The 24198-nt window shown below is 45.9% G+C and overlaps 1 protein-coding gene across 1 annotated transcript; it reads left to right on the top strand.

The window, feature by feature from the left end:
* The first annotated feature begins 4058 nt into the window (after positions 1–4058).
* NFKBIL1 (NFKB inhibitor like 1) lies at positions 4059–17719 on the top strand. Its single transcript, XM_068249399.1, has 5 exons — positions 4059–4182; positions 12007–12287; positions 13178–13290; positions 14932–15067; positions 16963–17719. The coding sequence occupies exons 2-5, from the start codon at positions 12017–12019 to the stop codon at positions 17574–17576; spliced, it is 1134 nt and encodes a 377-aa protein (XP_068105500.1). The 5' UTR covers positions 4059–4182; positions 12007–12016; the 3' UTR covers positions 17577–17719.
* Positions 17720–24198: the final 6479 nt, after the last annotated feature.

Below are 24198 nucleotides of genomic sequence, written 5' to 3'. Positions count from 1 at the left end.
GTATTTTGTTGAGGCACCCGCTTGCTTGAGTGCTCAAGAAACTGGAAATAACACATATCCAGTGTCACACACCCCCTACTGGCCAGACCGCTTAGTGCCTCCCAATCTGCTTCAGCCTTCGGACCATCCAATCTCCATGTGCTGGAGTCGCTGGAACTGGGCAAACAGACAGGCCAGAAGAGAACGTGTGAAAAAAACCAACAATTTACTATGCACAATTTCACGGAGAAGCTGCCACCACCTTTCAGTTATAAGGGGAAAGGTTCCTTCTGATTATTCTAAGTCTGCGGAAAGAAACGGTTAAAGGATACCAGAGCTAAAGTAACTGAACCAGCATCCTCTTCCGGGTCCGCTGGGTGGGGCATTAGTGTGCAGGTGCTGGCCTGGCTGCACGTGTCCTATATCGTGCAGCTTCAGCCGGGAGCGCATGACGTCACAACTACATCATGTAGTCGCGACATAGGTCGTGCACACCCGGGCCAGCGCCTGTGCACTAATGCCCAACTCGGCAGAGGCTGACGGGGGATATTTAGGTAGGAAAGGATGGGGACAGAGGAGAATGGGATGAGTGGTGGGCATCAGGACAGCTTGCAGTACATGCCTGCTCCCCCCCTTTCTCCTAGCTAGTTCAGCTCTGGTATCCTTTAACACAACCTATTCTTACTAAAACAATAAAGTCCTCTGGGTAGCGTCTCTCCAGAGAGGCAAGGTTCTCTGCGGTCCTCAGAAACAGGTAATAGCCATAGAATGACTTTTTGGCATTTTATTAAAAATATGCAATGCAATTATTAATATTACAGAAAATTATCATAAGTAACCAATAGAAAAATGGTAGCAACAGTATTAGATTACAAGGGGAAGATGAAGAAATAAATACTTAAGAAATTGGAGTTGCCCGAGTCCTTTGCTTTTAGAGTCCAAATGGAAAGTTCTTTGTTTTAAGAGTCCATTTAAAATGGAAGCCAGCATTGGGTTCTCTGATAGCTTCAGGTTGCTTAACTACCTAACGACTGGGTCACAGCAATGGGCGTGACCACGGCGGCAGCCCCAGGACCACCTAATGCCAATTGGCGTCAAGTCCTAGGGCCAGCTACTGCAGGAGATTGAGCACAGGCATCTCCTGCTTGAGGGGCGGAGCTCCGCCCCGCCTTCAGTCTCCAAGCGACTTGGGAGACTGTTAGACGGTGAAACTGCCGTCTTTTCACTAAGTACAGCTCTGCGATCTGCAGCAGCAGCATACCACACTGGTCTTTTCTATCACCATTAGGTTTCTTTAATGTTAACATTTTTAAGTAAGAAATGCATCAATTTAAATTTTAAACTGACCCTGAGCACTCATTAAAAATTAAATTGTAACTTACCTGGGGCTTCCTCCAGCCCACCGTAGGCCGCGAGGTCCCCCGGCGTCCTCCTGGCTCGTCTCCCGGTTCCAGTTGGCGGCTCCGTTTTGGTGCGACTTCGGCCTGAAGTCATCAGGGCTGCTTCCCGTTTTGCCGATATGCGTAATTCTTTAATATTGAACCACACATGCGCAGGACTCTCACGCCGTCCGGCGTGATGACGCGTAGCCGGCCTGAGTGATTACGCATATGGGCAAAGCGGAAAGCAGCCCTGATGACTTCAGGCCAAAGTGGTACCATAACGGAGCAGCCAACTGGGACCGGGAGAGGAGCCAGGAGGATGCCTGAGGACCTTGCAGCCTGCGGTGGACCGGAGGAAGCCCCAGGTAAGTCACAATTTCATTTTTAATGAGTGTTTAGGGTCCCTTTAAAAGATGGAAGTAGAGTTTAGATTCATTTAAAAACATTTTTAAGTAGAAAAATAAACATATTTACATACATACAGAAAATATTTACATGAGTCCTGAAAAAGGGACAAATGAAAAAGAAAGAGGGACAGAGGGATTTTTTTCCCCCAAAGAAGGTTCCTCTGAAAAAGGCTATAATGTCATGAGAGTACTATAATATCATAATAATAAAGTAATTTTCATACCTCCCACCTTTTTGAGTTGAGAAAGAGAAACAATTAAGCCACACCCCTGATCACGCCCCCATCACACCCCTAGTCATGCTTACCATAAAGATGTCATAAGAAAAATATGTAGTTTTATAATTCTAACCGCACCGGTCCATTCTATCCTGGTTAATTTTCCTCCATATTAACATTTGAAAATAAATATATAAATTAAAAGGGAACCTAAACCCAAGGAAATAAAAAGAGTTTCACTTACCTGGAGCTTCTACCAGACCCCTGCAGCCGTCCTTTGCCCGTACTGGTCCTCAGGGGTCCTCCGGTCCCTACCGACATTTAGTTTAGATTCTGCCAACTGATCAGTCGGTGGTCCACTGCGCCTGTGTGGGCCGCGCGCATCCTCGTATGCGTTCACATCAGCGAGAGCGTCCTACACAGGTGCAGTAAGAGAACACCTTGTACTGCGCCTGCGCAGGGTGCTCTAGCGTACGAGGTTGCGCGTGGCCAGGGACGCACAGACGCAGTGGACCGCCAACTGTTCAGTTGGCAGAATCCAAACTAAGTGGGGGAACGCAGGATCATTGAGGACCTGAGAGGGCAAAGGGTGGAGGGGGAGAGAGAGTTGGGGAGGGGGCGATGGTAGAAAGCCCCAGGTAAGTGAAACTTTTCATTTCCTTAGGTTTGTTTCCTAAAGGATGGGAACAAAGTTTAGAGGCAATTAAACACATTTTTCAGTAGAAAAATACATATATTTACACAGATCTGCACTTCAGTCCTAAAAGAGGGACCAACTAGGGAGAAAGAGGGACACAGGGACAGGGTTCCCAGTTGGGAGCTATGCACATGGGGGGGAAAGGGGGACAGTTGAAAACTATGCACATGAGGGGGAAAGAGGGACAGTTGAAAACAATGCACATGAGGGACAGTTGAAGCTTTGTATTTTAATTGAGGAGCTAGAATGGCGTTCTGCCACTATGACTGCATGTTTTGCACACTAAGATGCCCCTGCTTCACTTGTGAAAACGTTGGGAGGTTTGCAGTATTCCCATCACAGATACGTTTTATTCACTAATCACTACAAAGTAGTGTTGTCCGGATCATGAACAATTCTCCGAATCTATTGTGTGAGTCGAATCATCCGAATCATCAAAATGATTGATTCGGATCGCAAAGGGGGTGGGGCCAGTAGTGTTGTCCGGATCATGAACGATTCGGATCTTTGATCCGAATCTATTGTGTGAGTCCAATCATCCGAATCATCAAAATGAGTGATTCGGATCGCAAAAGGGGCGGAGTAAGGAGCGACACGCCCCCTCTCAGCGGACAGCGGGGTCCTGGAAGCAGAGCAGACTCAGCAGAGATGGATAGCTCTGTTGGAGGGGACTCAGGGGAGGCAGCCTTGCAGGGACAGGTAGAGGGGACATGGGTGCCACTGCCAGATATGTGTAGAGCACACATACTGGCTGGAATGTGCTGCTGATTATAGGCTGTCTGTTCCGCAGTTGTGCACAGTGATCACATTGGAAACTTTTGGCTCAGCACAGCTCAGTAACTTTGCAGGCACTGTGATTGCAGCGTAATATGATCCTCCTGCACTCGGCACAGCTGCACTTATCTTTGGGGAATGCTTTCTTTCACTGTGCGACTTTCCATTCAAGGTACACAGATGAACATGTAGGTGAAATATATGTAAAGCATATGATTGGCTGCAGCATGTGGGTATTGTGTGCAAGCAAACATTTCTGCTCTCTGCTTCCCTCCTCCCTTCTCTGTCCACTCCCTGCCCTCTGTGCATCTTCTCCCCTTCTCTGTGTGTCCACCCCCCCTCTCCTTCTCCTGCCCTGCTAGTCATTTCAACCCCCGAATGCTTCGGTAGTAAAATGATCCGGATCTTTTCAATGATCCGATTCGAATCATCCGGATCATTGAAAAGATCCGAACTTCCCATCTCTAGGGGCCAGGAGCGACACGCCCCCCTCTCAGCGGGCAGCGGGGTCCAGGAAGCAGAGCAGAGAATAGGAGAATTCATCCCATGGAACTAATAATGTATCTAGCTTGTCTCCAGAGGGAAGGCTTACTGAGTGCTCAGGAAATAGCGTGTGACTCCGCCCAGTACACCCGGAAGTGCAGCGTAGCAGAGTCTCCTATGCCAGCAGGAGTGCGAGTAACAACAATGTGATATAAGCTGAGCTGCAGAGGGGAGATCCAGAGGTGAGACCCGGGCTGGAGGGGAGATCACATTTACACACAGTGCAGATTACTTGTGTATTAAGGACATAACGTAGTGGAACTATTTCCCATGGCACACATTCATTTTTGTATGAGAAAATGACACATATATATGTATGTATGTAAACCGTAGTGTTTCTTCTGTTACATTTCAGAAGAATTTCCCTATTCTAAATGGGTAGCATCCACCTGCAGTGTCATCATTTGTGCTTCTCATGTTTTTCATGTGCTTTCTCTATTTATTATTGTTCAGCCCTGCATAAGTTAGTGCTGTATAACTAAGTAGAGTGACCAGATTTTTGTGGGTCCAACCTGGGACGGGGAGGGGTGTGTGGGGGGTGGGTGGGGGGGCGGCGCTGCGAGCGTCGCGGCGAAAAGTGGGGAGGACTGAGGAGCGCGCAGCGCCGAAAACCGGGGGCGCGCGCCGTGGCGAAAATGGGCGTGGCCATGACATTGTATGGGCGGAGCTAACGTAATGATGTAACAGTGAGGCATAAGAAAGCAGTGTTTACGCCATGATGTGGACAAACGAGACTTTGCATCATGGGTGTGCAGAAACTGTGTGATGCTAATAGTATACCGTAACCACAAAGCAGCAAACATAGCCATCTATGACCATTAAATAATAAATGCAGTAACAGTTACCCCGGACACCAGAAAATAAACGCAATAGGCAACATGTCAGCACAAAATAACCGCAATGCGGGCAACATGTCAGTATAAAATAAATACAATGCGGGCAAACATGTCAGTATAAAATAAATGCAATGCGGGCAAACATGTCAGTATAAAATAAATGCAATGCGGGCAAACATGTCAGTACAAAATAAACGCAATGCGGGCAAACATGTCAGTACAAAATAAACGCAATGCGGGCAAACATGTCAGTACAAAATAAACGCAATGCGGGCAAACATGTCAGTACAAAATAAACGCAATGCGGGCAACATGTCAGTACAAAATAAACGCAATGCGGGCAACATGTCAGTACAAAATAAACGCAATGCGGGCAAACATTTCACCAGGCAAGAAACGCAATGCGGGCAAACATTTCACCAGGCAAGAAACGCAATGCGGGCAAACATTTCACCAGGCAAGAAACGCAATGCGGGCAAACATTTCACCAGGCAAGAAACGCAATGCGGGCAAACATTTCACCAGGCAAGAAACGCAATGCGGGCAAACATTTCACCAGGCAAGAAACGCAATGCGGGCAAACATTTCACCAGGCAAGAAACGCAATGCGGGCAAACATTTCACCAGGCAAGAAACGCAATGCGGGCAAACATTTCACCAGGCAAGAAACGCACTGCGGGCAAACATTTCACCAGAAAGGAAACGCACTGCGGGCAAACATTTCACCAGGCAAGAAACGCACTGCAGGCAAACATTTCACCAGAAAGGAAACGCAATGCGGGCAAACATTTCACCAGAAAGGAAACGCAATGCGGGCAAACATTTCACCAGAAAGGAAACGCAATGCGGGCAAACATTTCACCAGGCAAGAAACGCACTGCGGGCAAACATTTCACCAGGCAAGAAACGCACTGCGGGCAAACATTTCACCAGGCAAGAAACGCACTGCGGGCAAACATTTCACCAGGCAAGAAACGCACTGCGGGCAAACATTTCACCAGGCAAGAAACGTAATGCGGGCAAACATTTCACCAGGCAAGAAACGTAATGCGGGCAAACATTTCACCAGGCAAGAAACGTAATGCGGGCAAACATTTCACCAGGCAAGAAACGTAATGCGGGCAAACATTTCACCAGGCAAGAAACGCAATGCGGGCAAACATTTCACCAGGCAAGAAAAGTAATGCGGGCAAACATTTCACCAGGCAAGAAACGCAATGCGGGCAAAGTTCACCTGGAAAAGAAAGCATTTACTCACCTGGCAGAAGTCTCCTCTGGCGCGCTGCTCCGTCCCGGGACCGTCTTGTTCCTCCTGCTCTGGTCTCCCGCGCTGACAGGGCTACGGCAAGATGGCGCCCGAAGCCCTGTACTGGAGACACATAGTCTCCGGTACAGGGCTTCGGCAGCCATCTTGCCGTAGCCCTGCTCGCCTGCCGGTGTCGGAGCAGACACCGGAAGAGGAGGCTGGAGCGGGGCTGCAGGCAATGAACTGGCACGGCGTCTATAGACGCCGCTGCCAGTTCATGCGGAGAGAGTGGCCAGAGTCCCGAGGCCGGGACGTCCCGCTGCTGAAAGCGGGACGTTTCCCGGGACCTCATGCTGCCTGGGACAGCGGACCCCGAATCCGGGACGCGTCCCGGGCAATCCGGGACGTCTGGTCACTCTAAACTAAGGCTAGGTTGGCAGTGGGCGTGGAGCTAGTCTACTTTGGGGGACCCAGCGCAAATCCCCATAGACAATTGGAACTGTGCTGAAAACGGAACGAATTTCCGCTTTCAGCTTGTTTAAACCCCCACAAGTTATATATCTATGGAAAGCTAAGAATATGCTCTAACGAATTATGGCACTTTCGGTGAGAAAAAGCTTAAACTCACCATGCAGGAAGCGCAGAAAGTCCGCAGTCGTGGCTCCGTCAGCCATTTTAGCTGTCTGCTGCTGATGTTTGTCTCCCTCCTCATTGGAGGGATTGTTAGCTGGGGGCGTGCCAGGAAGAAAAAGTGAACTCCACACGCCACCCAGTGGCTGAGTAATAAAACATAAGTTGCTCTGAACTTGGGCATGGGAATAATAATGTATTATAATACATTAATACATTATTATTAAAATAATGTTATTTATACACACACCTGCTTTAGTGGAGTCACTGTCCCCTTGCCCGCTCGCTTCGCTTGCTGGGCTTCGGGCTCGGTCCTCGCTTCGCTCGGACAACTTTTTATTCCTACTCTATGTCCACATGGATAGTGGAGATTGCACGCACACCTGCTTTAGTGGAGTCACTGTCCCCTTGCCCGCTCGCTGGGCTGCGGGCTCGGTCCTCGCTTCGCTCGGACAACTTTTTATTCCTACTCTATGTCCACATGGATAGTGGAGATTGCACGCACACCTTAATTATTTTCATTATTTTTTTTATTATTTCATTGAATCCATTCCTTGTATTTTTTCAAGTTTTAAATTACAATTACAGTTTTCAATACAAGAATTACTTGTATTCCACAGCCACTAGGTGGCATGTGGAGTTCACTTTTTCTTCCTGGCACGCCCCCAGCTAACAATCCCTCCAATGAGGAGGGAGACAAACATCACCAGCAGAGCTAAGATGGCCGACGGAGCCACGATTTCGGACTTTCGGCGCTTCCTGCATGGTGAGTTTAAGCTTTTTCTCACCGAAAGTGCCATAATTCGTTAGAGCACATTCTTAGCTTTCCATAGATATATAACTTGTGGGGGTTTAAACAAGCTGAAAGCGGAAATTCGTTCCGTTTTCAGCACAGTTCCAATTGTCTATGGGGATTTGCGCTGGGTCCCCTAAAGTAGACTAGCGCCGTGGGCGTTGCGTTCCCTGTAAAAGCAGGAATTAAATGGAGTGGGAACATTGCAACGCATGTTATCTACGTGTTTTGTTGCATACAGCCAATGCAAAGAATGTTTCATTGTCATTGCATGCATTTGCAAGCATGCCTCACACTGCTAAAACCGCACTGGCTGCACTGTGAATGTCGCATAGGTGGGTCATTCCCTGTCACAATGCTGCCATTATACCACAATGCTCCACAGCCTCAAAAATGACAGTCTCGCACAAAGGCTTCTTCCACAAGGCACTTGTTGCATTACATTGCAACGGACAATATAATCGTAACGCAGCATGATGCAATTATTTCTATAGTACATGCTCCCTGCAATCACACATTACTTAGAGGGTAAAGCAGGGGTTCTCAAACTGGATGCCGTGGCACCATGGTGCACCTCATACCCCAGGAGGGGGGGGGGGGGGGGGTATGGTTCTTCACAGCAAGAGGTCACTGACTATTTGGAGGAGGTAATGCTGTCTAATATGGGGGTCACTCACTATTTGGAGGAGTTGTCAGTCACTACTTGCAGGGGGGATGCTGCCTAATAAGCATCCCTAGCCACTTGGAGGAGGAGGGGCGACTGCCTAATAAGGTTCATAACTGCATTTTGGTAGTTGTTTTTGCCAAGGGGTGCCTTGAAAATATTTCAAGGCCATCAAGAGCACCTTCACCTAAACAATTTTGACAACCACTGTGTTAAATTGCTCACTTCTCTGGGAATGCCATATTTTTCTGTACTACTAAACACTGTATGCAGTGTTCACACTAATTAAAATGTGTGTGTGTTTTGTGAATATGTGAAAACGTTTGTGTTTTATAATGCGGGGAAAAAATGCATACTATTTTCAGCATAAATTTGTACACCGCATGCTAATTTCCATTGACTACTATTTCCTGTGGTAAAAAAAAAAATTACATGTGAAAATCTGCATATGAATGCAAATTTTAACCCAAAAAATGCGCATATAAAAAATGTTCAGTTTTTTGCAATGATAAGTGTGAACCCTGCCTGACTCTCAACATCTGCCAGGAAGTTACTGCAATGTGGTAATGGCAATCTTCAGAGCAAGGCTGGTATGTATCATACAACTTGTAAAAGTCTACCTGAGCCAAAGCTCAGATACAAAATCGCATACTTACCTAAGCTATCCTATAGTGGCTTCCCACGCTGTCCTCTGGTCCCCTGTTGCTGCTCGCGGGCCCTCTAATCAAGGCTGCACTCCCCTTCAAGCACAAGGGTGGTTATACTGTACATATATGCGTACGCACATATCTGTAGAAGGAGATGAGTGGGGAGCCACATTGCACAGCATTGTGTGTCTTGCTCAAAGGGCGCTGACTTACTAGACAGAACTAAAGCTTTTTTGCAGATAATTGGAGGGGGACGCAGGCACACGGGAGGTGCAGTAAGAGTCTGCACACCTCCCCCCCACACACTTCTGTCGTCCATTTTTATTTCAAGCTTGGCTCGGGTATCCTTTAACCACTTGAGGACCACAGTGGTAAACCCCCCTAATGACCAGGCTGTTTTTTTACTTAATTGGCCACTGCAGCTTTAAGGCCAAGCTGCAGGGCCGCACAACACAGCACACGAGTGATTTCCCCCCCCCCTTTTCTCCCCACCAACAGAGCTCTCTGTTGGTGGGGTCTGATCGCCCCCCTTGTGTTTTTTTTTTTTAAATAAATATTTGTTGTTTTTGTAATTTTTTTTTTTACTTCCCTTTTTTTGTTTTCTTCTTAATCCCCTCCCTCCCCCCAGCCAGCCAATCACAGCGATCGGCTGTCATAGGCTTCTGCCTATGAGAGCCGATTGCTCTCTTGTCCCCCAGGGGGACAGCCGCTGATCGCAGCATTGTACATGTAAATAGACGGTGATCACGCCGTCTAACAGTCTCCCGAGACTGAAGTCGGGGTGGAGCTCCGCCCCTGAGCAGGAGATGCGCTCGCAGCCTGCACGTGATCTCCTGCAAATCCCGGCCTCAGGACTTGACGCTGCCGCGACCACGCCTATTGGCTTGGGGCGGTCTTTAAGTAGTTAAGCTCAGAATGATGTTGCACAAGTGCTTCTGTAATTTAGTGTTCTTAAGAACTGAGTAGCCATCACCTAGACAACAGGCTTACATCAGTGCATACTCTTCAATGTGGGGGAAGTATTCAGTTACCTACTTGTCATAGAGTCCTTATCTTATCTAACATAGGAATCTTTCTGTTATTTGCATGCTGAGACAAGCTCGTTATTGTAGCTACAAAAATAACTAAAAAAATCCCACAATCCAGTTGGTTTAGGAAACCGTACCCACACCTGACAAAAAGAAAAAAAATGTGGAACATGAAGGGACCTATTTTAGGGGGGAAAAAGTGTTTACATATGTTTTGGGGTGCTTTTATATTTTTGGATATTTTAATTTTTGGATGTTAAAACCTCCTTTAGGCTGAGCTATCTATTGTCCTCTCCCAGCTGGGAGGTGCTAATAACTCACCATAGTCACCGTGGGTCTGGGACTGATCAGGCAGCACACTACTGGCTGTGCACACACTGATCGTAAATATGTTTGGGTGCTTTGACACCTTAACCACTTCACCACTGAGGGGTTTTACCCCTGAAACACCAGAGCAATTTTCACCTTTCAGCGCTCCTTCCATTCATTCGTCTATAACTTTATTATTACTTATTTCAATGAAATGTCTTGTTTTTTTTTTGCCACCAATTAGGCTTTCTTTAGGTGGGACATTATGCCAAGAATTATTTTATTCTAAATGTGTTTTAATGGGAAAATAGGAAAAAATGTGGGAAAAAAAATCATTATTTTTCAGTTTTCGCCCATTATAGTTTTTAAATAATGCATGATACTGTAATTAAAACCCATGAAATGTATTTGTCCCGGTTATAAAACCATTTAAACACAGGAAACCTGGGTTCAAATCTCGGCTCTGCCTGTTCAGTAAGTGAGCACCTATTCAGTAGGAGACCTTGGGCAAGTCTCCCTAACACTGCTACTGCCTATAGAGCGCGTCCTAGTGGCTGCAGCTCTGGCGCTTTGAGTCCGCCAGGAGAAAAGTGCAATATAAATGTTCTGTGTTTGTGTTTGTAAATTATGTTCCTATCACAATGTTTGGCGCCAATATTTTATTTGGAAATAAAGGTGCATTTTTTTCAGTTTTGCGTCCATCCCTAATTACAAGCCCATAGTTTATAAAGTAACAGTGTTATACCCTCTTGACATAAATATTTATAAAGTTCAGTCCCTAAGGTAACTATTTATGTTTTTTTTTTTAATTACAAAAAAAAAATTGGGGAGTGTGGGAGGTAATGAGTTAATTTATTGTGTAAAACTAATGTATTTGTATATGTAAAATGCTTTAGGGTGTAGTTTTACTATTTGGCCACAAGATGGCAACAGTGATGTTTTGTTCATGCGACCTACAGGAAGCACTATGAGGCTGGAAAAATCACAATGATCGCGCTGTTTCTCATAGAAGCAGCAGATCATTGCGGGGGCTTAGATCAACGAACGGGAATGGATTTTCCCGTTCATTGATCTCCGGGCGGCGGCGTGCACGAGCGGCGGGAGTGCGGACAGCGGCGGTAGTGCGGGAGGTACAGATTTCTCCGTCCCTTGGTTTTATAAGGGTGAAAAAAGGGACGGAGATATCCGTACCGCGGGGGGTAAAGTGGTTAAAAAGAAAGCACAGAGACAATGGGAGTCCAAATAGCGCAATATTTCATAAGAAGAGGAATACATAATACTACAAAAGTTTACTCACAAAGGTGGGTTGCATGAGGGGCAACCGACCACTTGAAGCAGGTAGAGATTTATAACCCGAGTTCAATCAGGTGTCCAACCTGGGCTGGATGCGGTCGCTCTCTTTGTGAAAATAATTGACCTTCAATGTGGTAAAAACCATATGAGGCCAAATGTACCCCCCAACCAGGGGGGTGGAGGTGTATATAAGCACGAAGTGGGTAAGAGATCTGTCTCTGGGCACCGCCTACTCCCTTTGTGCACACACTGAGTTTCTTGTCCCAGCCTGTCTACAGATGAGAGGGCGGAGTCTACAAGCTCGGGTTGTGCGTATACAATAGGTGTGTGTAGCGCTTGGGATCCCAGGGCCTCAGTGACAGCTGTGAGTTAGTGCCACATCTCAGCTAAGTTGTGTACCATTTGTGGCTTGTCTGCTTGTCTTACACTCCAATGAGTTCTGGTTCACCATGAGCTTGCTGGTTAGTCTGCTTGTCTAAGTGGCAGTACATAACTCACCTTAACTTGTACGTTTTATGTTTTCTTTGAGTAAATCTAACAGGGGTTATGTCTCACTGCAGATCTGCTCTCATGTCCTTCCGCCGGGAACTCCGCGCTCTGCGCTACATTCAGAAGGGTGACGTTCTACGCCTGAAGTCTTACATTCGCCGCCACCGTCGCCTACAGCTTGATCAGCCGCTTCCAGGAGGGCGGAGCCTTCTTCACGCTGCTTGCTCTGCTCCAGACAATGCCTGCGCTCTTCTGCTGCTCCGTAAAGGGGCAGATCCCTTGCAGTGTGACCCAGCGGGAAATAATGCGCTGCATGTGGCGGCCCGGGAGGTGGAGAAGGGAGAGTGGAGAGGTAAGAAGAGGGTGACTCATACAGTAACTTCACTTATGCCTAAAATATTTATTACGTATGTCAGCATCATTTTGTAAATGAATGTCTTTAAAGAGAAACTTTAGCGAAAGATAGTACAGTTAATCCCTGACTTACGAACGACTTGAGAAAATTGATTTAAAAAAAAAAAAAAATCAAAGAAAAAATGTATTTTAAACTTGTGTAAGCAGGCACAGGGGTCAGAGGTGATACAGAGGGAGACACTGGAGGCACAGGGGGGCACACATATGGTACAGAGGACAGAGATGGCAGATGACAGAGTTGCTCCAACTTAAGTACAGATTCAGGTTAAAGGACAACTGAACTGAGATGTATTTGGAGGCTGCCATATGTATTTCCTTTTAAGCAATGCCAGTTACCTGGCTGTCCTGCTGATCCTCTGCCTCTAATACTTTTAGCCATAGACCCTGAACAAGCATGCAGCAGATGAGCTGTTTCTGACATTATTGTCAGATCTGACAAGATTAGCTGCATGCTTGTTTCTGGTGTGAGTCAAACACTCCTGCAGCCAAATTGATCTGCAGGGCTGCCAGGCAACTGGTACGATTAACAGGAAATAAATATGGCAGTCTCCATATACCTCTCACTTCAGTCATCCTTTAAGAAGGAACCTACAGTCCCTATCTCGTTCGCTAACAGGGGACTACCTGCAGTTGTAAGTTTGCTTATACTAACATACTAGTAAGGAAAAAGAAAATAAACCAAGGCATAGCAAAGTGAGAAGATGAATCTGGTAAAAAAAAACAACTAGATCAAGCTATGATTGATTCTCACTTTAAATATATATATTTTATTTCTCCTGATATAAGTCAATGCTTTATTATTTCCGTTATCCTGTTGTCTCTCCCCAGTGTACACAGACCTGTGTGTTCCCATCCTGAAACGCTGCCCGCAGGCATTTGATGTTCCGAATCGTCAGGGAAGCACGCCCCGCGACATCCTGCGAGGAGCAGAAGATCTCATGGTAACTGTCCTCTAGAGAAGAGAGAAGCAGCATGTGGACAAGTGAATCTCCCAATCAGCTCGAGTCTCTAAAGTACACCTGTCATTAGTTCTACTAAAGCGTACCTGAGATGAATGTAAAGCAAAAATTCATACATACCTGGGGCTTCCTCCAGCCCCCTTTGGCCTTTTCGCTCCCACACTGCCTTCCGCCGCCTCCTTGTTCTTCCGCAATCCTCCCGGTAACTTCGGCCAATTAGCACAGTGTGGTAGCGCACACTGCCCCGTCGAACTCCTGCGGCCGCGGTGCAGGGTCGGGAGTTTTGTCACTCATCCCGATATTGCTCACAGTTACCGCCATGCACCCGATCGACCACGACGCCCCAACCAACCAACGGCCAGAAATTGGTCACATTGTTGATCAGGCATGCTCTTGGCGGCACCAATTTTCATTCAATAATAATTATCGAATCAGTTGATCAGCTGCCAAGTCTAGAGATGTAGAATCTTCAGCCTTTGCACTGACTCCAGTGGTAATTTTGTTTATGACCGTACAGTATGTAACCCCTTCATTAGGTAAAGTAGCTTAGCCACTGCACCAGCTGCATAATGGTGGGTTCACAGCTTTTCTGCTCAGGATACTCTGTGGTCTATCGCTGTGTCCGTCGATTGTTCACATATGCAGTGTTGTGCTTCTGATCCACTGCTGCCATTACCACCACTGTCCAGTCTACTGAGGGGACAAGCATTGTTATACAGGTTGTAGTCCTGGCAGAAGCATTATGGGGCTGTTGAAGTGCAACAGACCAATGGGAAGCCCTTCTCCCCAGAAAGGATTCTCTTTAGTTCACTGCGTGGTAGACCAGGGGTCCTCAAACCCCGTTCTGCGGCTCTGGCCTCTCACACCCTACCCCCCCCCCCCTCTCCCCCCCATGGCCACCACTCCTGCTACCTTAGCTGGCGGCCGCTTCCTCTTTTATACTCTCCATCGGCCCCTCTCCTTCATGCACCATCTTCTATCACAGCAGCACGTTCTATAGGCAGGAAGCAGAACAGCGGCTTCCTGTAGCGGCAATGTATATTGCTGTTACCATGGAAACCACTCTTCTGCTTCAACCTCTTCACACCAGCCGCAGGACGCGCTGCTGTGATAGAAGATGGTGCATGAAGGAGAGGGGTCGACCGGAGAGTATAAAAAAGGTAGCGGCTGCCAGCTAGGGTAGCACACGTGGCGGCCGCGGGGGGAGAGGGGAGGGCACTAAGGGCGACTATACTAGCTATACTGGGGTAACTATACTCTAGCTACCTACATACCTATACACTCTAAATCATTTTACTGCCGTGCACCCCCCGGTCCCCAGAGAAAAGTTTGGTCTAGTCTAGATAGCGGCCCCTGGGCCGAAAAAGGTTGGGGACCCCTGTAGACCAATAGGAAACTTCCTTGGGGAAGGAGGATTCCGATTAGCCTGTTGCAATCCAAAAAGGAGCCATGTAATTCTTCTATTGGGTACTGGGGCTCCCCTTTGTACAGCAGCACTTGTTCCAGAGTGGTGGGAACAGTACTGTTGGATCCGAAGGCAGGAGGTGACAGAAGACAGGTGGATAAAGTGCAGGAACGTATGCAGACATTTGCCTGATCTCTATTTTCCTTTTTCTGAATTAGGAGAGACGTGCTCAGAGCAGCAGAAGCACCCTTAGGTCTAACGCAGACACCCCATCTAAGGAATCGTCAGAGTGGAGAGAGAAGCTTTTAGCAGAAGGAATGGATGAGTATCAGGAGCTGTATGGCCAGTATGAAGGTGAGTATGACGGCTGCAGGATTAATTTACTCCAGCCTTCTGTTTGGTATGTGTTCTGTGAAATGTATCTGAGACGCTAGTGTCTTTATACTGTGTGGGAGGAGGCACCCCAGTGTGAGTGTCAGTAGGCAATTTTGGTGTTAGTAAGGAACAATCTTACTCATGCTGCAGGAAGATAAGACACGGTGTTATTAACCTGAAGAAGCGGTTTAATCCCAAGAAACGCATTGTTTGTATTGGTGTTTATTAAAAGTAGTCTTTAAAGAGACCCTGTACTGAAAAATATGTCCCCTGGGGGGTACTTACCTCGGGAGGTGGAAGCATTAGGTTCCCAATGAGGCTTCCCCCTCCCCTGTAGCTGCAGGCAATCCGTCGCTTGCTCCCCCGAAGTCTCCGTTAATCCAGGCTCGACAAGCCTGACGAGCTAGATTTATTTACCCTCCCTGGCTCCAGCGGGTGGTGCTGTTGCGGCTCTCAACGCGGAAATAGCCGATCTCTGTCGGGTCTGCTCTACTACGTAGGTGCATGTGTTGCGCCTGTGCAGTAGAGCGGCCCGACAGCGATCGGCTATTTTTGCCTATCTCCGAGCTAAGTGCCGATACTGTGCCTGCGCTGGAGCCGGGAAGGTAAATATTTACATCCCTACTGTTCGAAGGGGCACAGGGAGACCGCCGTGGGACACAGGAGGACGGGGGAAGCCTTGATAGGATCCAGAGGCTTCCCCCACCCGAGGTGAGTACCCCCCGGGGGAACTTTTTCTCGTCACAGGTTTTCTTTAACCTCCACAATGAGGTAAGATTGTTCCTTATTAACTCACATTGGGGCGCCTTCTCCCACCCAGTATAGTTTATCTTCCCTCTTAGGGGTCATCCCTACAGTCAGTCATCAATGGTTCCAGTGCACGTTTTTCAATTGAGTCACTACAAAGTTTTCTGTAGGGTTGGGTGCCTGATATTGTGACATAGGCAATTGTCACTGTAACAAAGTCTTTCTCCAGTATATCAGCACACACAAAGTCCGGAAAAGGACTTTCCATCCGAGTGGCGATGGATTTCTCCACATGCTTAAAACAATGCTTGCCTATTAGCGAGTTCTGTAAGTAGTATTTTTTGTGGAATAATTTCACTCATTTGTGAAAATACTACACTGCTCCTGGTCTGTTGTCTCAGACTTTTTCTCATTCTGGTTACTGGAGCTCCATCTTGATCTTGTCGGACCCGAAACCCTCATACTGTTAGTGTCTTTACTCCTCCCCTCCTTCCCCGTGTAGTGATCAGGAACATCACATTTTTTTTTTAAACCAGGATAAATAAGATAAAAATGGGTAACCTGAATCGTTTATTATGTTCTACTATACGGTATGTCATTATGGTTCCTCTTCAATTTCTCAACCTTCTAACAGATACTCGTAGGGATGAAGGCACCCAAGTATCAAAAATAGTATTCTATAGACTGATGATATTTATAATGAGAGGGAATCTCTTACCTCTCCAGATGCTAGGACACTAGTAGTACTAGAAAATATTTATCCAAAACACAAAATAGACAACGCGTTTCACGGATGTTTGCCTCCTTCCTCAGGTCAATACACAATGCCTTGCAGCAAAGTGAACATGGTATGGGCACGTATGATCTATCAGAGATGCAGCTCATCTAGGAAGGGGTGGAAAGCAGGTGCTGCAAATTATGAAGTCTTCTACTTCTTGGTGAGGCATGTTCAGCACAACTTACTTACTATCTGGGCCTTTTCACTGCAATTTTTTTGTTGTAAGCGGATCAGACATGTGGTGCCAAACAAGTTTGAGTTATCTGTTTCAATTAATGCTAGTTGCCCAGTCAGTCTTACTGCCCCTGTGGTTTCTGCATATAACAGCTATGTTTTTGTTTTGTTTAAGATGACTATACAGATTCAGTTCCTGAAGCGGAGAGCTTTGAGTCCTTTGAGTCCTGGGCGGATCGGATCTACAGAGAGTACCATGCTAGAAGATGCCAGTCTGATAACCTGGCTGTAAAGACTAAAACTGTGACGTCACATGACACATCCAGGAAAGCAGAGGAACGGAAATATCTAGATAGGAAGCAACAAAAGGAGAAGGAATTGCATCACGCGCAAAGCCAGCGGTATCAGAAGAAATGCCAGGAGGTGTTTGGGGCAGCAAAAAGTGACGCTGCCAAGCAGGAGGCTCAGAGAAACTTGGATAAGAATGATGATGGTGACAGTAGCACAGGTACAAGGACAGGCAGCTGTATGTTAGGCTACAAGGACATCCCCTGGCCTGTACCAGGTGGCACTGCACAGCAGATGGCGCAGTTTATTGCAGCTGGAGCTGACTCCTCAGATGTTGCCTCATACAAGCGCTACCTGCGGGCACAGAGGGTGACGTGGCATCCCGACCGCTTTATGCAGAGATGCGGCACTCGCCTCCTTGCCAAGGACCGGGAACGGGTGTTGGAGACTGTTACGGCTCTGTCACAGGAGTTAAACAGACTGGGGGAGCTGGCAAAATGATCACTGTGGTGGCAGAAGTGTCTGAAGCTGAGTGCCCACACAGACATCTGCCTGGGTTCCTTCCTGTGTGTCATATACAATTCCACTTCTCATTGTTACTATGTTGCAGAAGGCTTATTCAATAAAGGAGGAGCTGTAACACACACTAGCCAATCAAATTTCATCTGTTACATCTTTAGTAAAGTTGACCTGCTTGGCTGCTAGGAATTTTTGTATTTTGCATATTGTTTCACTTTACCCTGTTTTCCTAGAATCTATGAGGACTATAAACATTATTGTGATTATATCCAAATTACACTTATTAAAAAAAATATAGTAGTGGGAGGTAAAATGTAGCTCCACTGTAGTAAAATTAAAAAAAATACTGACATAATCATTACACAAATCATTTGGGCAATGGAGCGTTGTTAATCCGGACCCGAACTTGTGTACAGCACACAGTGAAAAGTTTTCATTCCACATAGTTGCTGAAGAAATCCACTGCTCTGTGTTCTGTGCTTATTTAGCCAAAACAAAGTGTCTAATTAGTTATTATCAACTGTGTTGAACAGACTGCAGCATTATTGCCACAACTCTCTTCCCATACAGTAAACACTGAGACTTAACCCATTCTGTATTCCCTGCAGGATTTTCATAAATTGTAATGATGAAGAATGTTTTCTTTTTGTCTGTAAAGGTTATCATGCTGTGGCTAACCTTTTACAACAAAGAGGAAATTCTCAGTTCTCAGAACCTTTCAGCTTCAGACTGCAGCTGGTCTAAGCTATAACAATCAGAATAAACTTGCTTAAAGTGGATCCGAGATAAACTTTTACTCATTTCATAATTTTGTTTCTTTCTTTTAATTTATAGGGCATTCCTCGAGCCAAATACTTTTTTGTTTTGTTTTAGTGCTCTAATTCACTATAAACTAAACAAGCCTCGCCCACAGCTCCTTTTGTGCCTTGGCACTGTAGTAAGGGCTTATGGGAGCTCAGTCTGGGCAGGAGGAGGAGGTTACTAGCCGTTGATTTCAGAGGCAGAGGGGAGGAGGAGAGGGGAGTGAATTTACACACAGGCAAGTTGATAGCATCTCCAGCCCTCAGTCTGTGACAATGTGACAAACAGAACATGGCTGCCCTTATTGTATCACATGAATAATCATAAACTATTGAAGCTGTTTGCAGCTAGATTTGCTGTGTAAACTAATCTAAACTTTAGATAAGATATATAGACAAGGTACTTGTTATAGTTAGTTTTTTATCCCGGATCCACTTTAAAATTATGACAACAGCAGTGTTTCCACTGCTTATTGTGTTTAAAGGGAACCCAAGGTGAGAGGCATGTGGAAGCTGACATTTATTTCCTTCAAAAAATGCACATTGCCTGGCTGTCCTTCTGATCCTCTGAATCCGTTTAGCCATAGACCCTGAACAAATATGTTGATCAGGTTCCCTGAATGAATCTTGACTGGATTAGCTGCATGTGTTTCAGGAACGTTGTGTGATTCAGAAACTATTGGAGCTAAAAAGATCGTCAGGATATCAGGCAGCTGGTATTGTTTAAAAGGAAATGAATGTGGCACTCTCCATATACCCCTTGCTTCAGGTTACCAGAGCTATGCTAGACACACTATGCTAGAAAACACAAGGTAGGCGGGGGAGGGGGATGTTGCACAAGAGATAATCACCACACAAAAGGATGAGCTGGAACTTTTGCTCATTAAATTTGCAGTACCAGCGATTATTAGCCACACCTGCTTTTTCACCATCCAGCTGTGGCTTCACTCGGCCCAGGTAAAGTATCCTTAATTTTTGAGACAAACATTGCAACTGTATACAATTGCAGTGTTCTCCCCAGAACTTTTTTTCCAGTCGGGTGGCATGAAAAAGTAGCCGAGTGGGGCGAGTTGAGATAACGCAGGGCCGGTGCTTCTGTGCGCAACTTTGCCTACAACATAGGAGGAGGGGAGCTGATGACAGCCGGGTGCTCAGCAAAAGTAGCTGGGTGGAGCACCCGGCTAAAAGAGCCTGGGGAGAACAGTGCAATTGTGTGTACAGCACTTCCCAGAGCTGTTACTGGTTAAGCGCTCACCCAAAAGCTTTCATAGAGCATAAGCTAAAATTTAGACACCCCCTACTCTGTCCTAAGGCTCTTTACAGCTCAGTGATTCGCATCTCTGTGCATCATAGCATTAGCACTCTCTGCTGCCCTATGCTGAACTCCTGATCACATAACTCGTATACGTCATGTGATAGGGAGCCGGTGAATGGCAGCAGAGAGAGTGTGCTGTGATGCACAGAGGAGATCTTGAGCACTGGAAGCCGGTAATATTACTCGCTATCAGTGCTGCAGGGCTCCTCCATGCATCACAGCACACTCTCTCTTCTGCCATTCACCGACTCACTATCACATGACCCATGCCTGTCAGAGCTCAGTGACTGGTAGCAGGGAGTGCTGCTTCTGTGATGCATGGAGATCCACGGCACCGGATGCAAGGAGGAGATCTGCAGCACTGGAAGCAGGTAATATTACACTCGCTACCTATTGCAGTGCTGCGGGTCTCCTCTGTGCATTACAGCACACTCTTCTGCCATTCATCGGCTCACTTGACCGACACATGATCACATGACCGACGCCAGTCGGAGCTCGGTGGCTGGTAGCAGAGAGGGCTGCCTCTGTGATGTACGGAGATCCATGGCACCGGAAACGGGTACATATAACGTTGCCTGCGCTACTCTGCATGCTGTGAGGGGGTGGTGGAGAAGTTTTTTTACTGGCTGCCTGCCTCATTCCTTGGGGAAGGGGGGGGGGGGGGGGAATATGGACCCAGGGTGCCCTATGCAGAAAAACACAGCTAGAATCAGAGCGGGAGGAATCAGTGTTTGACTGGAATGTTGGTAGATTCGATAGATGATGCACTAAAGACCCAGAGATCTGTTGTGCCAGATCTCTTAAAGAGGAGCTATCAGCCATACTATCTCAGAAAAAAACCCTGCATGTATAAGTAGATAAATGCTTGCTCTACTTAACATGTATTGCTGTTCACCTCTGTCTTGAGCACGCAGCTTCTGCTGAAGTTTGTTACCTGCAAGCAGCCATTTTGACAGTATCCACAGCTCTTTCTGAGTGCCTGCCACCCCCTCTCTCTCAGGCTGTTAACATGTATTGCACTGTCCACATTTTGTTTTTAGTGATTTTTCTATAGTAAAAAATGAGAATATCCTTCTTAGGATTCTCCATTTTGACTCTGTCTATCTTAAAGCCAATCCTGACATTTCCTCCCTTACTCTGTGCCTTGCCCGCCCTCCTCCCAGTCTTCAGACACCCCTACCCAGCTCTGCAATAGAAAGTGCATAGTTGTGCTCAGCTGGTTTCAGCTTCTCAGCATGAGAGATATTGGCCAATCAGAGAGGAACAAAGGTGTGGGAAAATGGGAGGGAAAGAGGCGTCAACCAATCAGGCTGCATTAGCTATGTTTTAGGAGAAAGTTAAGAAGAAAAAAAGAAAACCCAGCATGCCCTGCAACTTCCTTTGTGCGGCAGATGTACCAGAGGCAGGGAAACTGGGGAATTATGTTTTATGGAGAAGAAAACTAAGATTTTTTAAGTTTTGGATTGCCTGGTTAGCATCCTTATTAAAGCGAATCAGAGATGAAAAACTAACTCTAACAAGTAACTTGTCTATATATCTTATCTAAAGTTTAGATCGCTTACACAGCAAATCTAGCTGCAAACAGCTTCAGCAGTTTATGATGATTTATTCCTGTGATACGAGGGCAGCCATGCTCTAATTGTCACATTACACACAGGAAAGCTGATAGCATCTGCAGCTCTCAGCCCATGACAAATTCACTCCCTTTCCCCCTCCTTCCTCCCCTCTGCCTCTGAAATCTCTGGCTAGTAACCTCCCCCTCCTCCTGCCCAGACTGACCTCCCATAAGCCCTTGCTACAGTGCGAAGGCTCTCTGGATAAGCTGTGGGCGATTCTTGTTTAGATTATAGCGAGTTAGAGTATTAAAACAAAAAAAAGTATTTGGCTTGAGAAATGCTCTATAAACTATATGAAAGGAACACAATTATACAATGAGTAAAAGTTTCTCGGATCCACTTTAATTAGGAATTGATTTTTTATTTTATGCCTGATGATTACACTTTAACCTCCCTGGCGGTATAATTCCCGCGGCTGTGCGGCCGTGGGAGGTCTTTTTTCACTTTTTTTTTTTTTTTTTAGCATGTAGCTAGCCTACCGCTAGCTACATGCTTCCTCCCCTCCCTGCGGCGTCCCCCCGTAGCTTCCGATCGGTGCTGCTTGCCCATAAGGAAATCCCATTCTGTATCGCGGCGGGTAGCGGTGCATCAGCGGCGGCGATCGGACCAAACACGCAGCTAGCAAACTGCTAGCTGCGTGTTTGAAAAAAAAAATAATGCAAATCGGCCCAGCAGGGCCTGAGGAATCCTCCGCGGCGGGTTACCCCGTGTCAAGCACGGGGTTACCGCTAAGGAGGTTAAAGGGCTTATCTTAATGGAAGGGGCTGATATGCAAGCTGATGCCCTTCCTGCAAAAGAGGGAAAACTCCAGCCCCCTTTCCGAAAGGAAGAAATCTAGACGAATATCTGTTAGGCTGATTTCTCTGTGCACAGAAGTCCTATCACTAAATGCAATGCATATTTGCATTCGGTTAGGCGTTATGAATTTACACATATGAAACATGAGTAATAAACCTTAAAGTATAACTGAGAATATTATTTATCAGTGGCTGTATGCGTGATCCGCCTGGAAAACTGTGTGTGTCAGACTGACCATAAGAATTCCTGACAAAAGGGTTCGGTTAACGTGCTCTCAGTGCCCAGAAAACCATGAATTATGCAAAATATAGATTTTAGGGTTACTCTGAGTTCAGATGCAACTGTGTGGGAAGAGCACAGATAGCATCAGAAGGGGAGGAATTCCTCTCCTTTGAAGCTCTTAGAAGACGTTTACTACCTGCAGAAGTGAGAATACCGGTGTTTTATGTATGGAGGTTCGAAGACGGTATTCTTAGGACAAGGCCCAGTTTACAGCATCTGTCAAGGCCAATTCTGAATGGATGGATTGCTAGTCAGCAGGGGGCTTGGGCAAATGTAAAGTGGATCCGAGATAAACTTTTACTCATTGCATAATTGTGTTCCTTTCATATCATTTATAGGGCATTCTTCAAGCCAAACACTTTTTTGTTTTTGTTTTAATACTCTAATTCGCTATGAACTAAACAAGCCTCGCCCACAGCTTCTCCAGAGAGCCAAGGCACTGCAGCAAGGGCTTATGGGAGCTCAGTCTGGGCAGGAGGAGGTTACTAGCCAGAGATTTCAGAGGCAGAGGGGAGGAGGAGAGGGGGTGAATTTACACACAGGCAAGCTGATAGCATCTTCAGCCCTCAGCCTGTGACAATGTGACAAACAGAACATGGCCACTCTCATTGTAACACAGGAATAAATAATCATAAACTGTTGAAGCTAATTGCATTTAGATTTGCTGTGTAAGCTATCTAAACTTTAGTTTTTCATCTCGGATCCGCTTTATTTGCACTCCAGGCTTTCTGAAGCTGCTGCTAAGAGCTAATTAATCTTGTGTCCTGCCTGGAATAGCTGGAAAGTTGACCCCTTTGCCAGCTCTGGCTCCTGTGACACAGTAAATGAGATAAGACTTATTTGAGATGAGAATGGCAGATGCATCACAGTTACTACATGGAAGATCATAGCTTTAACTATCCTGATCTTTGTTGGTAAGGTGACATCTCTATCCTTTACTATCTTGTCCAAATTTACCATAGCTTTCCTCCACGTGTCTCTTAATCTCATGGCTGCAGTCACCATCTGTCTACTACCTGCAGATACAGGTGAAGCTCGAAAAAGAATAACGTACAACAGTTAATTTATTTCTGTAATTTAACTTAAAAAGGTGAACCTAATAAATGAAATAGACTCATTACATGCAAAGTGAGATATTTCAAGCCTTTATTTGTTATAATGAGGATTATGGCTTACAGCTTATGTGAACCCCAAAATCAAAATCTCAGGCCATTAGAATATTGTAAAAATGTCCAATATTCTAGGCTCAACGTTTCAGACTTTAATCGGCTAATTAATCCAAACCACCTGCAAAGAGTTCCTGAGCCTTTAAATGGTCTCTCAGTCTGGTTAAAGTGGATCCGAGATAAACGTTTACTCATTGCATAATAGTGCCCCTTACATATACAGTTGTGTTCAAATTTTTTCAACCCCCAATGCTGTAAAGGGTTTTAGGGAATTCATTGTACATTTGTAATTGTGTTCAGAATTAAATCTTACAAGGATTTTTTAAAGAACCAAATGCAACTAAAATGACATCAATTGTTTTTGTAATACAGTATTAAATGTTTTTTTTTTTTGTTATTTCTTCATTTACACAATTATGCAACCCCTTAAAGACTACCACTCTTAAGAACAGAGGTTCATTCAAGTGTTTTCGATCAGGTATTGAAAACACCTGTGGATGTTAACGAGCAGCAATCAAGCATAATAAGCACCAATTAGGCAGATTTAAAATTACTGTGATACTCGGCTCCTTCTAGACATTTACTGGTGTGTTTACAAACAAGGTAAAGTCAAGAGAATGGTCCAGG

Source organism: Hyperolius riggenbachi, chromosome 8 (genome assembly GCF_040937935.1).
Source record: "Hyperolius riggenbachi isolate aHypRig1 chromosome 8, aHypRig1.pri, whole genome shotgun sequence".
NCBI classification, from domain to species: Eukaryota; Metazoa; Chordata; class Amphibia; order Anura; family Hyperoliidae; genus Hyperolius; species Hyperolius riggenbachi.
This window is presented reverse-complemented; position numbering and strand designations above follow the sequence as displayed.